The sequence below is a fragment of the Notechis scutatus genome, chromosome 12 (genome assembly GCF_049901735.1).
Source record: "Notechis scutatus isolate UNSWTSFEM ecotype Mainland chromosome 12, rNotScu1.2, whole genome shotgun sequence".
Taxonomy (NCBI): Eukaryota; Metazoa; Chordata; class Lepidosauria; order Squamata; family Elapidae; genus Notechis; species Notechis scutatus.
The window spans coordinates 15,665,944-15,680,579 of NC_142020.1; the positions used below are offsets into that span (position 1 = coordinate 15,665,944).

The window sequence follows — 14,636 nt, forward strand, 5'->3', positions numbered from 1 at the left end:
ATTTATTCCGACAGAGGCATGTGGTTATTTTTCAGGTTAGAGAGATCCCTGCTGAGTGAACACTTTCTTTCCAGCTTAGTTTTATTTGCAATATATGAATAACCCACAGGGTGTCGCCACCCACAAAACCAACCCATTTTAGGCTGCTGACTCCTCTTCAAAGACAAAAATGTAATGTAGGTTTTTCCAAATCCAGCCTCCCAAAAATACAGATGTCAGGCTGGAATGCGGAACTTCTTTTAAACATGGGTTCTCCCCCCCCTTCTAGAGTCAGAAAGAAGGAGGTTAAATGGGAAAGAGCTGTACAAATTGAAGAAATATGTATAGTGGTTTAGTGGTGTTTCCCCCCCTGTTTTTTTGTGTTTATAAAGTAGTAGAGATTTTGGCACCAAGCTCAAAAATGTGTTATTTTTTTCATACTGTTAAAAACTAAAGTTACATTTAATATAATCAATTTAGAAGAGACTCTGTAGTTCAGGGTTGGATTGTGAGGTCCTTCTCTGAACAAGTTTGCTTGCAGATGTTGCATTATCCAAGTAACATCAAGAGCAAGTTGCAAGTTTTTATATTATTTTATTGCAGCTATGCTGGGCGAGGAACTCTGGGAATTGAAGTCCACACTGCTTTTAAAGAGGATAAATATTGCTTTAACACTAAGCAGACTAGGAAAAAAGTTTGCAACTGCTCCTTTTGAATTGTGAGTTTTATTTTTATTTGGAAGGGGTATTTTTAAAAGGCAAACTCAAGAGGGTTCTTGTGTTTCTCTTTTTAATTGTCTTAATTTATCATTTTAAACGCTTCATTTAAAGCAAACAGAGCATAGAATGGGTAGGAGAGCCTGGCACGCAGCGTCCAATCAGGAAAGAGGGAGAGCGCACGCGCCCTCCGCCCCTGGGGGGGGCGCACCTCGCGCAGCCGCGCTGGCGTTCCTCGCTGGCCACTCCCTTCACCCCGCCCCCGCCGCGTGCGAAGAGAGAGTGGATCCGGAAGAGTCGAGGTGGGGGGCGGGAGTTAAAAGCCGGCTCGGCCACTCCTGGGAACTGCCGCGAGAGGACGGGCGGGCGGCGCGGCCAGTCAGAGCGCGGGGGTGCCTGGACAGCCAATCGGGGCTCGAGGAGGACGGGGCGGCGGCCAGAAGGAAGCCGGCGGGAAAAGGCGGAAGAGCGGCTGCTGAAGAAGCCGGGGAGGCCGCCGGGGTGAGGCCGAGGTGGGTGGCGGAGCCGGTGGGGAGGGGGGGTCGCCCACGTGCTCCGAGGGGAGTGATGGGCGGGGCATCTTCCCCCTTTGACCTTTGACCCGTTTTCCTCGTCTTTCTCGCCTCGACCTTCACAACAACCCCGCAGGGTCGGCCAGTCTCTATTTTCTCCCTTGCCAAACCAAAAGCAGGCCCGCCTTGGGGGTGGGGAGGGAAGAGGAGGGGGAGGACTCAGGATGATGCTGTACCACAATGCCCAAAAGCGACTACAACACCCGTGACCCCCAAACACCCATGAGCCCCAAACCACAACAACCATAAGCCACAAACGACAACACCCATGAGCCCCAGGCGGCTACAGCAAGGGTGACTCTGGGTGGCTTCTCCAAAGCAGATGGGGGAAATAACGACAGGCGGTCCCCGGCTTACAGAAGTTCGCTTACTTACGGCCCTTGTTCACACTTAGCGACCGTTGCAAGCATCCCTGTGGTCGTGTGATCCAAATTGAGCCGCTTGGCGATGGACTCCTTTTTATGACGGTTCCATGTCCTGGGATCCCTCTTTTGCGACCTTTTGACCACCCGCCCAAGTCAAGGGAGAAGCAAGATTCACTTAACGACCATGTTACATAACAACTGCAGTGATTCACTTAATGGTGAGAAAGGTTGTAAAAATGGGGTCAAAACCCACTTAGCAGCTGTCTCGCTTAGTAACCGAAATGTTGGGCTCCATTGTGGTCGTAAGCCGAGGACTACCTGCATTCAACAGCAAAAGATTTGCTAAAAGAAGAGGCAAGAATTGGCAGGCCCTCCCTAGAATGTGAAGTCCCGGCTATAATGCGGCACCCTCTAACTTGGGTTTAAAAACCAGAGATTTCCTGTCTCTGCTGTATTTTGCTGAACACTTTTGGGCATTAAATGCAACATTAGTGCAAGTCTGCCAATGAATGTTGATTGCAAAAGAAAACTCAGGTCTCATTTGGCAACTATGTATTTCAGCAGATTATATTTATTTTTAAATGCCCATTTATAAACATTGTAAAAAAAATACAGGTATTTGTTTGCCATAGTGGTTTTAAAGTATCTGTTGTAGAATCAACACATAGAGTATCTTGGGCGCACTGGATTTCCTGAAATTCGACTTAGAACAGAAAAATTTAGAAAAAAATAGATCCACTTGCCTGCAGATTGGTCATTTTTATTCTCCTAAAGATATGATTTCATGTCAGAATAACAGAAGGGACCTTGGAGGTCTTCTAGTCCAACCCCTGGATCAGGCAGGAAACCCTATATCATTTCAGATAAATGGTTGTCTAATCTGTTTTTAAAAAGTGCTTTTTCAAGAGTCCTCTGGACTTTCTGGTTTTTCTTTGAAGACTTTTCGCTTCTCATCCATCCATCCAGAAGGAAGTTAAATTTTCGGGGGGCAAATTTATAATTTTTTCTGGTGAACAAACAAACCTCTTCGACACATACGATTTCTTTTTATTTATTCGTTCTAGAGTTATAAGTCACAGGAAAAGCTGATGAAGGCAGAAAAGAAAAAGCATCTTTCACCAGAAAAGAGGAAGATGAAGCAGAAAAAGAAATCCGCAAAGCATCCAAAACCACAAATGACACCAGAGGAGGATGAACCTGTGCTGAAAAAACATAAACTAAATGTGAGTAAAATAAATATGAGTCATTTGATCCTAAAAGTGTTTTCTTTCACATTTTCAGCTGTGAATCCTACTTGTTCAACAATATAGGCAAGACAATATGTTATATTTTTTAAAAGTTTCTTGATATTATTGCCAGGTGCTCTATATTTTTCTATTTTCTAGTCTGAGTGAAGAGAATCTGAAATGAGATGCTAAGAGAACCTATTAGAAGCCTGAGACTTTTAAACAGGACCCTCGCTCTTAATATCTTTCATACTTATCTAGAAAACATATGCACGTAGTGGTTTATAGTTAGATGGAGGAATAGCAGACCACACCTCTTAAGCATATTATTATTATCTCTTACAGTATCTAATTTGTCTTGTGCCTAAAGATACCTCCTCTAGCCTTCATTTAGTATGGAATAAATAGACTTACATAGAATAAATAGATGTAGGTGTTTTGGGATACAAGCATGTCCATCATTGGTTAAAATTATCCTTGTGCAAAAGAATTTGTGACCATTGCTGTGTGTCTTCCGTGTACATTTCTATGTGCATTCTTAAAAACAAGGGTAAATTTACTTGGCCGTGTTGCTTATTGCAAATGTGCGCCTTTACTTAAAGGTTGCACCTGAGAGCAAAGCCTTTTAATTTAGTCACTCTGGACCAGCATCTCACAGTTGTAGAAAACAAATAGGATATTTACATTTAACTGGCCGTTTCATTTTCTGCCTATTTGCAGTGAATTTGTTTCGTGGTCTGCCAAGGCTTTATAAGTTTTGAGAACATTTCCCCCCTCTCTGTATATTAAACGCACAGCATACACAGCAGTTATCCAATGTTGTGCTTAGCCCCACAATCTGGCTTTTGTTAGCGAGACCCGACTGACCGCTTTTGACCTTCCCCCGCTGAGAGAAGAGGAAATCCCTCGTATCCCCTCTCCTTGCTAGCCCCATAGGGACTAGGCTGAGTAAAGAGAAAGAAGAGTTTGTGTGAATTTATGGCATATACTGTTCTTCACAAGTTCACGTGGTATAGAGTCGGTAAGACAGAACATTGAAAACTTCCAGTTTGTAGCAGCTGAAGTATGCGATCAATTAAAGAATGGATTTGTAACTGGATTTCTTGTCTCTTTATGGGGATGGTGATGGAATTTTCCTTCTTTGGTTTCTCTGTTCCTGCTTGATGGGCCAAATACCCCACCATGTTCTCGTTTAATTTTAAAGCGAAGTATATGATACATGTACTTGTTAATGTGAGGAAAGGGTTTCTCTGGTTTGTTGCTGTGTTTCGCTGAAATGTACCCTACTGGGTCTGACTGAGAACTTCTGTTAAAAGTGCAGACTTCAAACTTGATTTGATGCAAAGCTGCATCACAGCGTGATGGAGTGTTTTGTAAGAAGTGGAACTCAGGATTATGTTGACTTACTGCCTCTCAGCATAAAGTTTACGGTTCTTTTAAAAAGTTTCTCATTTCTTTCCCTCTTCAGCTAAGGATTTTGTCATTCCTGACATAGGTGTAATAGCAATAGCACTTATATACCGCTTTATTAGTGCTTTACAGCCCTCTCTAAGCAACTTAGAGAGTCAGCCTCTCGCCCCCAACAATCTGGGGCCTCCTTTTACCCACCTGGGAAGGATGGAAGGCTGAGTCAACCTTGAGCCTGGTGGGATTTGAACTGCCAAATTGTAGGCAGCTGGCTGCAGAAGTAGCTTTACTCTAACCACTCTAACCACTGCACCACAGAGGCTCCAATGTAATGCTAATCTAATGAGCTGGGATTTGCTGAGTTCCAGAGGCCTTGCCTAGTCAGAATTTGGACTGTCTGGTGTTCTGTAATCCTCAAGTGATCAGGTCCCTCCAGAAAACAAGAACAGGTTCATATCTTCATACAGAAATCAGCTTTCTGGAGGGACCTGGACACCCCCCCCCCCACCCACTCCTCCAGCTATGGATGGAAGTGAGTTCAGAAAATTTAAATGTAGAACTGGTGGATTGTTGTGATGTGATGAGTATATTGCTGTGGACTTTGGTGACTTATTCTGATTTTATGGAATCTTATGAGCTATTTATGAGACTGGCACCCATTTAAGTTTTCTAAATAAATAAACAATACTAGTCGTATTTGGAGGTAATCCAAGGAAAATGATCTGCAATAAGAACTCCAGGTCAAGGCAACTGGGTGTAAGGGTTATTGATAGTGGGAAAGATCTTAGAACCTGCCATTCCTTTACTTTTGGGCAGAGATTGATGCCTGGTTAAAACTGGTGATTCCAAGCTCTCATCTTGGTCAAGTGTTGTGTGAACGTCTTTCTACTCACTGCATCCACCAAGCATTGGATCAACTGCAACAATTTCCTTTGTAGTTTTAAAGGTGGAGAAGGAATGTCTGGATATGTCACAACCTGGTTTATCTCGGGTAACTTATCAGCCTTCCTGCAGTATAAATGCGTGCTTTAAAACAACAGAGCTGTCTGTTTCTGGAAGGCAAAACTGTCTTGAAGATATTAGAGAGGTTTCTTTTTATGCCTAACTTAACTGAGTAGAATTTATTCACTCCCTTCAGGGACTACCGGTTCACTTTTCCTGCCCTGCTTCTAGCTTAATTCACCCCTTCTGCGTTGGCCACAAATTCAAGAAAACGCGGAGGGATTTGTTTGAAATATTTTATATGTAGAGATAAGGCTGAATAATCTTGCATTCCTTTGAATATTTTTGTAATAGACTGAGCAAATTTCCCAGGAAGGCATATTCACAGCTGGGAAAACAGTCCCTACTTTGAAAATGGTTTTCCCAGGCGAAAGGCTTCCATCTCCCACTGTTTCTGATATAAACACAATATTTGGCGTCCTATTTAGCAGAGTTCCAAGAGGTTAGGAATTCAGACTTCACCAACAGATCCCACCAACCGTGTACAGTATATATAGTATATACGTTGGGCTGTGTTGCCATTTCTTATATCGGACTGTTCCAAACGCGGATGAGTAAATAGGAACATTGGCTTCCATTTTGCTGGGTAGGTAGTCCTCAACTTACAGCTACAGCTGAGCCCAAAATTTCTGTTGCTAAACGGAAGCGAGTTGTGCCCCATTTTATGTTGCCACTGTTGTTAAATGAGTCACTGCACTTGCTAAGTCAGTGACACAGTCGGCAACTGTCATCAATAATACGAGTCAATTGACAAGCATCTGAATTTTGATCATGTGACCACAGAGATGCTACAACGGTCATAAGTGTGAAAAAATGGCCCTAAGACCCTTTTTTCCAACTTTGTGATTTGTGACACACACACACACACACACACACACACACACAAGAAAATATTCCCCAAGATTACCAAAGGACTTGGCTTCCAATGCTAATGAATCACTAATTGCAAATGTTAGTTTAGTGATTTGAATATGATATTCTAGTGTAATGAAATACGATAGGTGGTCATTTCTTTATCTTAATAGCTTTTAGGCTGGAATCTTTTCCTTTTAACTAGCCAGCACAAATAACCGTAAATAATTTCTCGGCTCTTCACTGCAACCATCTCTAAGCTCACAATCCTTGCTTGCGTTAAAGAATTGGGATGCATTTCTGACCGAGCTAAGGCACATTTCAGAAGTGCGGTTATCCTAATTCCTTTCTTGAAACTCCCCAGCTCTGTGGAGGTTGGAGGGCAGTTGGCTTCAAGATCGCAGCAGCCAGTATGAGATAAGGCAATAACCTGCTTTGCCCGAGAACAGAAGTGAGCTGGCAAGCAGGAGCGCTTCAATCAGCAAAATTGGTGTTTATTCTTAGCCTTTGGTGTTGCCGTATCCCTGAGCGAGGAAAAGGGAGATAAGTGAAGTGTAAAAGAGAAGCTTGAAATGTCATCAAATTTGAATTTACCAGCTCAGGGAGAGCGCTTAGGGAAAGACTTGGGGGCTGGAGGTAGCTCAACTCTCAGGGAGTAGACTCAGGTGGCCCTGCTAGTCAGTAGTCTTGGCATATTAAAAAAAAAAAAGGCATTTAATTAATAGGCCCGTATCTCTCCTGTTAATGAGAGCAGTGAATCGGTGGAGCTGCTTGCCTCCAGAAGTTGCGGGTGCTCCGTAACTGGAGGTTTTACAAGAAGAAACAGCATCCTTTATCTGAAATGGTGTAGGGTCTCCTGCTTAAGCAGGGGTTGGACTAGAAGACCTCCAAGGTCCCTTCCAATCAATATTCTGATCGATGGAAGTCGTGCTTGAAGCGAGTTGCATCCCTGGCCGTTCTGAATGACATCCCACCTACCAGGCGTCTCATAATTCCTTCTGTGGATAGATGTTCCTCACGGGTTACTTCCTCGTGGTTTGGTTCCCCCCCCCCTCCAGCCCAGAATGTGGGTGCTGTTTGCCGTAACAACCCTGCGTCCTTCGTCCTTAGCGTCCCCGCAGAGGAAAGCTTTTAAGTTTATTAAAAGTGGGGTCTGGCGTTCCTTGTCAAAACGGTTAGGGTTTTTATTATGCTCTCGTGACCACCCTGACTCTTGGCTGTTCCCAAGAGCTCCACAAACAGATTTGCTCAGTTAGATAACTGCAAGTAGAAACGAGAGCATGCTGTTGGTTTAACATTTACTCATTGCAAGGCTGGAAAGCGGCCAGGCCAGGCTGTGGCTGAAGGCATCTCTCTTGTTCCTCTTTGTCCAAAACTTTCCCACCAAAGACAAGAGGTCGCTTTATACTTGATCCAGACGAAACAGCACTGAAATCCCATCAAAATTGCAACAGGATTCAAATCGTAGCTGACATTCCATCTGCTTAATTTGACTGGGACCCAGCCGTAAAATACTAACCGAAGCCAACCCCAAATTATTCTTTAATGCAGCGTTTTAAATCTTTGGCATTTCCTTGCATTGGGAGTGTAGAGAGGGCGGTATTGCTATCCATAGGACAGATGAAATTCAAAGAATAATGGGGGGGGGGGAGTCAGTAGCTTGTCACCCAGCGAGTTCTTGTTGACTTTTCGCTTTTTCATCTAAAGATGAAGTGAGATTGTGGATTATCTCTCGGTTCTAGGCAATGCAAGCTCAGAGCTGATTCGTGAATTTGTGAAGTCTGTGAGTAAATGCTGAGTATTAAAAACACCTATGGGGGGGTCGTAACAGTGGGAGTTGCCCAGATATTTCATACTGAAACAGATGTAACCCAAGTGGCCAAGTATTTATTTTCTCTTCGTAAAACTTTTCCTAACATTTCAGTCCAGTTTTAGATCAGTGTTCTTCCTTATAAGAACAGCAGCTGCTGCAATAAACGTGTATATGACTGTTCAGATCTCCAAATTATTAGTTAGGTTTAGACTTACAGTATTTAGCAGATTTAGTGCCATGGAAATATAGAGACTCCCTCATCATTTAGTGATTATTTTGTAAGATTTAGATATCCCAGAGCTCTCCAAACTTGGCAACTTTCAGACTTGTGGACTTCAACTCCCAGACTTCCAGAGAATTCTGGAAGCCCACAAGTCTTAAAGTTTGGGGACCCCTTGAGATAGCCTATCAGGGCTTTTAGCTCCCTCTTTATGCCTCCTATCTTTCAGCATGCCAACCAGGCCTATCCTGAGGAGAGCAGGCAGGACCCATAATGCACAGAGCCTGAGAGTCCGCAGCCCATGCCAGAGAAGAAGCTGGGAAGGGAGCCTGCCATGCCATGCAGGAATGATCTGAAAAGCTCCTCAGATCCACCTCCACCTTCTGCTCAGGCCAAGGACCAACTGGACAGCAACTTCAGATGTGCTAGCATCGCCAGGGATGCTCACAAGCGTCTATTCTCACAACCCTCCTTCCCCAGAAGGATTTTCCTAGCTGCTGTCCGATCCTTGCTGTCCTTCAATGATGACACTGAAATCTGGGCCTCGGAGGTCTATGGAACCAATGAGGTTCCCTTTCCCCCTAAATCCCAGCTCTTCAATAGAGTAGCCAGAAGGAATCCATTCAAATATGCCTTTTCTACGTTGGAATCTGTTGAACTCATAACGCTGCGTAAAGAATACTTTAAAAGATCTCAGAGGAAACTGGATTCTTGACTGGCCTTTGGTTGTGAGAGCAATCCACCAGTGGAACAGCTTGCCTCCAGAAGCTCCATTACTGGAGGTTTTTAAGAAGAAATTGCCACTTGTCTGAAATGGTATAGGATCTCCTATTTGAGCAGGGGGTTGGGCTAGAAGACCTCTAAGGTCCCATCCAAATCGGTTACTCTATGTTCCATGTTCTATGTATCTTATGTACCTTGGCTTAGTTTACAAACCGATTCACATCTGCACTGGAACACGGGAGAAGGACGCTATTCTAAACCCAGATTGCTTCTCTGTTTCCCTTAATTCAGTTTATGCCACAGAATACATCTGCCTGAGATCAAATCGTGTGTTAAACTTGGCAGCTGTTTCCTTAACTGAGTTTGCAAGATGATACATATGCAAGTGGAAAACCACTGACTTCTCTGCCTCTTAATATCAATAGCTTCTATTGAATTTTTCCCAGGGTTGCTGCAGTTTTATTCTATTTCCTAGGGCATCTAACATAGATCAGGCAGGTAACGGTATTCAAGAATCATATTACAGTTACATTTTTCCATAAGTAATTGTCAGATTCCTCGCCTATATAAATGCAGCTGACCTTCAGGGGAAGCTGATATTCTCCTCCGTAATTAAAGCAGTACCGTGTCACTGTTTTGCACATCCTTACAGAAACATGGTGAATGGGACGAAACCCACACTTGTTTTGTTAGTAAGAAGCAGGAGTGAGCAGAGTCTATTCATGGGTTCGGGCTAAGCTAAACCTCCGACTGTTCGGTGCTATCCGAAATCACTGATTTCAGCGTCGCGTGGCAGAGGCGGTTTAACATGGAGACGTTGGTCTTCTGTTCCATGTACAGCTTCAGTTTGTCCCTGAAGGTCTCCCCGAGGAAGCTGTAGATAAGCGGGTTCAAACAGCTGTTGGAGAAGGCCGCCAGGTTGACGATGTGCCCCGTTAAGGGGTAGTTATGTCTGAAAGAGCGGCCTCTGGATGAAGGCTCGTCCGTCTTCTGGAGAAGCTGCACGCTGAGGAAGACGTTTTCCGGCAGCCAGCAAATGAAGAAAACCAGGACAACCACGAAAATCATGCGCAGGGCTCTCTGCCGGCGAAGGCGCAAACTCCGGTGCTTGTGGGCACTAATCAGCACTCGGGCGATTAAGGAGTAGCAGAGGCCGATGATGGCGAAGGGGATGATAAACCCAACAGTGATTTCTAGCCACTGGATTTCCACCACGTCGGCAAAGCAGAAGTGTACCTCCCCCGAGTGTTGCCAGTGGACGGCCGTGAAGGGCACCAGGGCGACCGAAATGGAGCCCAGCCAGATGAGGCCGCAGCTGAGCCTGGCGTGTTCCATGGTGCGGAACAGGTTGGACTTCATGACTTTGGCCAGGGCCATGTACCTGTCGAAGCTCATCCAGGTGAGGAAGAAGATGCTGCTGTACATGTTGATCTGGAGGAAGAGGGACATGAACGTGCAGAGGACGGTGATGTCGTAGTATTTCTCGTCGAGGTTAAACACCTCGATGAGGGAGTCCACCACCAGGATCAGGTCGGCCGCCGCCAGGTTAATGAAGTAGAGGTCGGGGATGGTCATCTTCTCGCGGAAGCTGATGTTCACCACCAGGATGAGGATGTTCCCCACGAAGCCAATGGGAAAGAGGAATATCGTGTACAGGCATGATAGGAAAAGGCCGATTACGTATTGCTGATGCTCGGACCGGTCAGCAAGGTTGAGGGCCCGGGTCTCGTTGCAAAAACGGGATCCGTTGAGTTCAAAGTAGGTCCCGTTGCACAGGGCCGGAGAGGCCGTTCCCACGTAAATTTCTGTAGTGTGATTCTCCGCGAAATACGTAAACCTGGGCTTCGGCGCCAGGCTGCCCAGGTGGGCCGTGGTTCCAAAGAGATCTGCGGAGATCATGATTGCAGCCCCCGAAGCCCGAATCAGTTAAGACTCTTCGGAAAAGGTCCTGGAAATCATGGGGAGATGCTAGTCCTCAGTAGGACGGGTGCCTGCCAATTCATGTTCTGTCACAAAGGAGCTTTTTCATAGCGGCAGAGGCGCTTTTGGGCAGGTGTGCATCTTGCTTCTGTCGAAGACCTGCTCACGGTTTGAAAGACGCAGATCCATCTAGGGCCGTCTCCCCCCGGTTGGCCCGCAGCAAACGCTCGACCTGCAATTCATGAAAGGAAAATTAATCTCTTTTCTGCGAAATTGGACACATCCAGCGGCGTATAGCAACACGGGTGACTTCGGCATCTGCTCGTGTAAACTCCGGCTATTGTCTTTTGGGGGTTTAGTGAGAGGAGCCCTCATAGGCCGGGGAGGTGCGTGTGTTAAGTGCAAAAGTGCTAAACAAACAGGCGTCTTCTGACAGCTGAGATCCATTTAGTGGCGAGAGGAAAAGAGCCTCTCAGCGTTGCTTTTTCCAGGAATGGATAAAAATCAGAAATGGAGCCGATTTGGGAAGAAGCAAGAAATCAGCTTTTTGCCGAGTTGAGTTCTTTCTTCTTATAGATAATTGTTAACACCCCACATTATTATCTCCTCCTGTGACTGAAAAAGGGGTAAACCTTCAGAGACCAGAGGGAGAAAAAAGGGATTTTCCTGGTTTTTTTTTTTTACTTTTTTCCCTTCACCGTGAATCTGTGTTTTGTTTTGTTTTTTTTAATACATAGACTCTGTCTAATGGATGCACATCTTTAATTGTGATTAAGACACTGCCTAGAACCTGTTTAAGAATGGAAGGCTTCCCAAAGAAAATGCACCTTCAGTAGTTGCTTTTTCTGTGAAAATCCCTCTTTTACTCTTCTGAAAAATCAAAATATTTTTGTGCAATAAAAGAGCCATCCAGGGGACTGATGTTTTCAGCCACGGTACGCGAAGAAACCGAGCAGCAAATTTTGTCGGTGAAAGTGACATTTTGAAAGGAAAAGAAGATTGTTTTACTTGGTAGGTTCTGTTTGTCCTAGACGCGTCTGAGCTACGGTTTGATCCTGGTTTAATTCAATCCTGATAGGACTCTCTGATTGGACTGCCTACCATGTTCCTTCGAAGTTAATAGATGGCTTGTGGTTCTGATGGCTTGCTCGTGAGTTATAAGTCAGTTCTTACCCTTTTTTATGCGATCGCATGCTTTAGAAAGTAAGCTTCATGGGTTTGCTTCTGTTTTATTTCGAGAACCAAAAAAACGACTTTCTTACCTAAATACTGTAATGTTGGAATTACTGTGGAACTGTCACGGACCCAGTTTTTACAATTAAGGCATCCTTTCAAAAGTGTGAAAAACCTTATAAAAGTTCAATTTGCCGACAGAAGGTTGAAGCATAGCACATCTGTATTTTAACCTGCTTTTTAAAAAATCCTTTTTTTATAAACGACCATGAAGTACACTAAAGTGCATGGTTTTGTTTTGTTTTTAAAAAACAACACTTGAAATAATGCTACTTTGGTGACAATCTGTTTAGGCACAAGATGTGCAAAAAAAAACCCTACAGTATTTCAGTTAATGTTCCTTACTTTCAGCTCTCCTTAGGTTCATTAATTATTGCATTTATTGTACACAGCTGGACATCCATAAATATTAGCTGATCCAGAGTTGGTTTCCTTCCAACTACCGGTAGGCTGGTTTATATTTAAGGGCAGCATCTCTACAGTCCCAGTAATCGAAATTAATTTCATTTAGAGGTATGGTTCAGCTAGAAATGGAATTACCTTTTTTTTAAAAAGTGCTGAAATTGTTACTGGCAACAGATTAATAGCTGACATCAAATTGTACCAATAAAAGAAAAAAAGATGATAGACGGTCTCGCTTTTGCCTTTCCTTTCCGACTTAAAAAAATATCTTGAGGAAACTTAACTCCATTTCTGCTGACTAGTTTTTTTTTCCTTCTCACCAGTTGAACGAGTTTGTCTGATTTTTTTTTTATCCTCCTTTCAAGAATTGTTTGCCCTTCTCCCTCTTGCTTTCCTCCTTTTATTTTCTTTTGAACACCTATTTAAATAGAAAGATAAAGCCAGATGCCATTGCACCGGCTCTGCTCACTTAAGTAAACTTCACTTTAAGAACTTCACTGCAAACCGGAGCAACAAAAGAGAGGAAAACGAGATAGGAAGAAGGCCGATCAAATCCCCGAAAATCAGCAAGCCAAATAAGTTCGCCTTACCTTTCTTGGTTCACCCGGTTTCTCTTCTGGATCGCAGGCGTGTTTCTGTCCCTTTGAAATATGTTCTCAGGTGTCCTTTTTCCACCCCGGCCGGTTTCAAAAACCCATCGCCTTCTAAATCCTGATGCAGCAGGTGGAAAGTGATTTTCTCTGTCTGGGGAGGAAGCCGGTCAATACAGGAATGACCCCCCACACACACCTGGTGGTTGCTCGGCCAGAATCGATCTACCGACTGTGGGAAAAAGAGGGTTGAGCAGCTGGGTTGAATTCTGCCTTCTGAATGGAATGACAGGCAAGGCCACTGGCTGAGCGCACAGATCTCTCTCGCGCTCCCTCTGGAGAAAAGGATGCTCCATGTGCCCTATCTCTCTCTCTCTTTCTCTCTCTCTCTCTCTCTCTCTCACACACACACTCCCTCCCTCCTTCCTTCTCTCTTCTCCCCACCCTTTTTTTCCATCTTTCTCAAAAAGGCAGATGCAAAGTTTTAGGCACGGGAGGTCTTCTCATCTGGATCCCTTTCACTGAGACGCAACCTTAGAAGTAAGGAGAACTTTTTCTGACCGTTGAGGGCAATTAATCACACGTGCCTTTAAAATTGTGTGTGGGTGTGGATTCTGTGAGTAAGTTCTGGGCATTAAAAGAGGCATTGAGGGGCTCCTACAAGGATGGAGGGGTCAGCTTATTTTCCAAAGCACCAAAAGGCAAGATAAGCAACGGATGGAAACTAAGCAAGGAGAGAAGCAACCCAGAACTAAGGAGAAGCTCAATTAAATTAAATTAAATCCTAGCGTTGAGAGCAACCAATCCATGGAATAACTTCCTTCAGAAGTTTTGGGTGCTCCATCACTGGAGGCTTTCAAAAAGAGACTGGGGAACTGTTTGACCGGGAGTTGGCATCAGGTGTACCTTGAGCAGAGGTTAGACTAAAAGACCTCTGTGGGGTCCCTTCCAGCCCCAGGACTCTATATTCTATGACCACATTCGTGCACAGGTAGAATATTAGATGAGGATCTAGAATGGCGCCACTTCTGGAGGTCCATTAAGGCCACCAAATCTGGGCTATCCAGAAAGAGGCTCTATTCTGGTTTTCTAGATTCCTCATCCCCTCCCCCTTTTTTTGCAAGCTGTCTTTGGTAGCTGTGGGGTCCTGCATTAACTAAACTGTACCGTACCCTTTCTTGCAAACTGCCTCTAAAATGGGAGGGACTTATAAAAGCAACTCGGGGTACAAGAAGGAAGCGATACTAAAAGGAAAAGACCCCAATCCCAGTGGGTAGCTCTCGCCCTTTAAGCTGTCGTTGGCATTTCTTATCCCCCAAATTTATAAAGTTTACAAGAAGACTTCGATGGAAGACTTGGAGGGAAAAAAGAAGGAAAAAGCACCCCAAATTCTAACTCCCTGTTTGGAAGGAGGAGAGAGGGTGCCAATGGACGCCTCAACACCCTTCCAAGTTCTTTCTCTTTTTCTCTGTTTTAAAAGTGAGGGGTTTTTTTGTTTTTGTTTTTGAGTCTAAGACAGCGGTTCTTATCCTGTGGTCCATGAACTCCTGGGGGGAGGGGAGCACGAAAGCTTGAAAAAAATATGATTTAAATCTTGAGTTACATCTTGGGAGTCC

General features: G+C 44.4%; 2 protein-coding genes across 10 annotated transcripts in view; one reads left to right on the plus strand and one right to left on the minus strand.

Moving 5' to 3' along the window:
• Positions 1 to 1,133: 1,133 nt before the first annotated feature.
• CHLSN (cholesin) overlaps positions 1,134 to 14,636 on the plus strand; it is a 72,294-nt gene continuing 58,791 nt past the window's right edge. For 3 of the 9 annotated variants that reach the window (XM_026683398.2, XM_087942254.1, XM_087942257.1), the window contains exons 1-2: positions 1,134 to 1,207; positions 2,697 to 2,855. In XM_026683398.2, coding sequence (XP_026539183.2) covers positions 2,721 to 2,855 — 135 coding nt within the window. In that variant the 5' untranslated portion in view covers positions 1,134 to 1,207; positions 2,697 to 2,720. Of the gene's footprint in view, positions 1,208 to 1,552; positions 1,851 to 2,696; positions 2,856 to 14,636 lie in introns of those variants that run through there. The other 6 variants (XM_087942253.1, XM_087942255.1, XM_087942258.1 and 3 more) reach the window with 4 other exon arrangements.
• On the minus strand, positions 7,486 to 13,418 carry GPER1 (G protein-coupled estrogen receptor 1). Its single transcript, XM_026683392.2, has 2 exons — positions 13,021 to 13,418; positions 7,486 to 11,027 (listed from the first exon to the last, which is right to left on the minus strand). Exon 2 carries the CDS (start codon positions 10,772 to 10,774, stop codon positions 9,614 to 9,616), a length of 1,161 nt encoding a protein of 386 aa, XP_026539177.2. The 5' UTR covers positions 10,775 to 11,027; positions 13,021 to 13,418; the 3' UTR covers positions 7,486 to 9,613.

Bases quoted from the DNA above. Each gene is read 5' to 3' on its own strand.
- GPER1 (XM_026683392.2), bottom strand. From the start codon at position 10,774: ATGATCTCCGCAGATCTCTTTGGAACCACGGCCCACCTGGGCAGCCTG.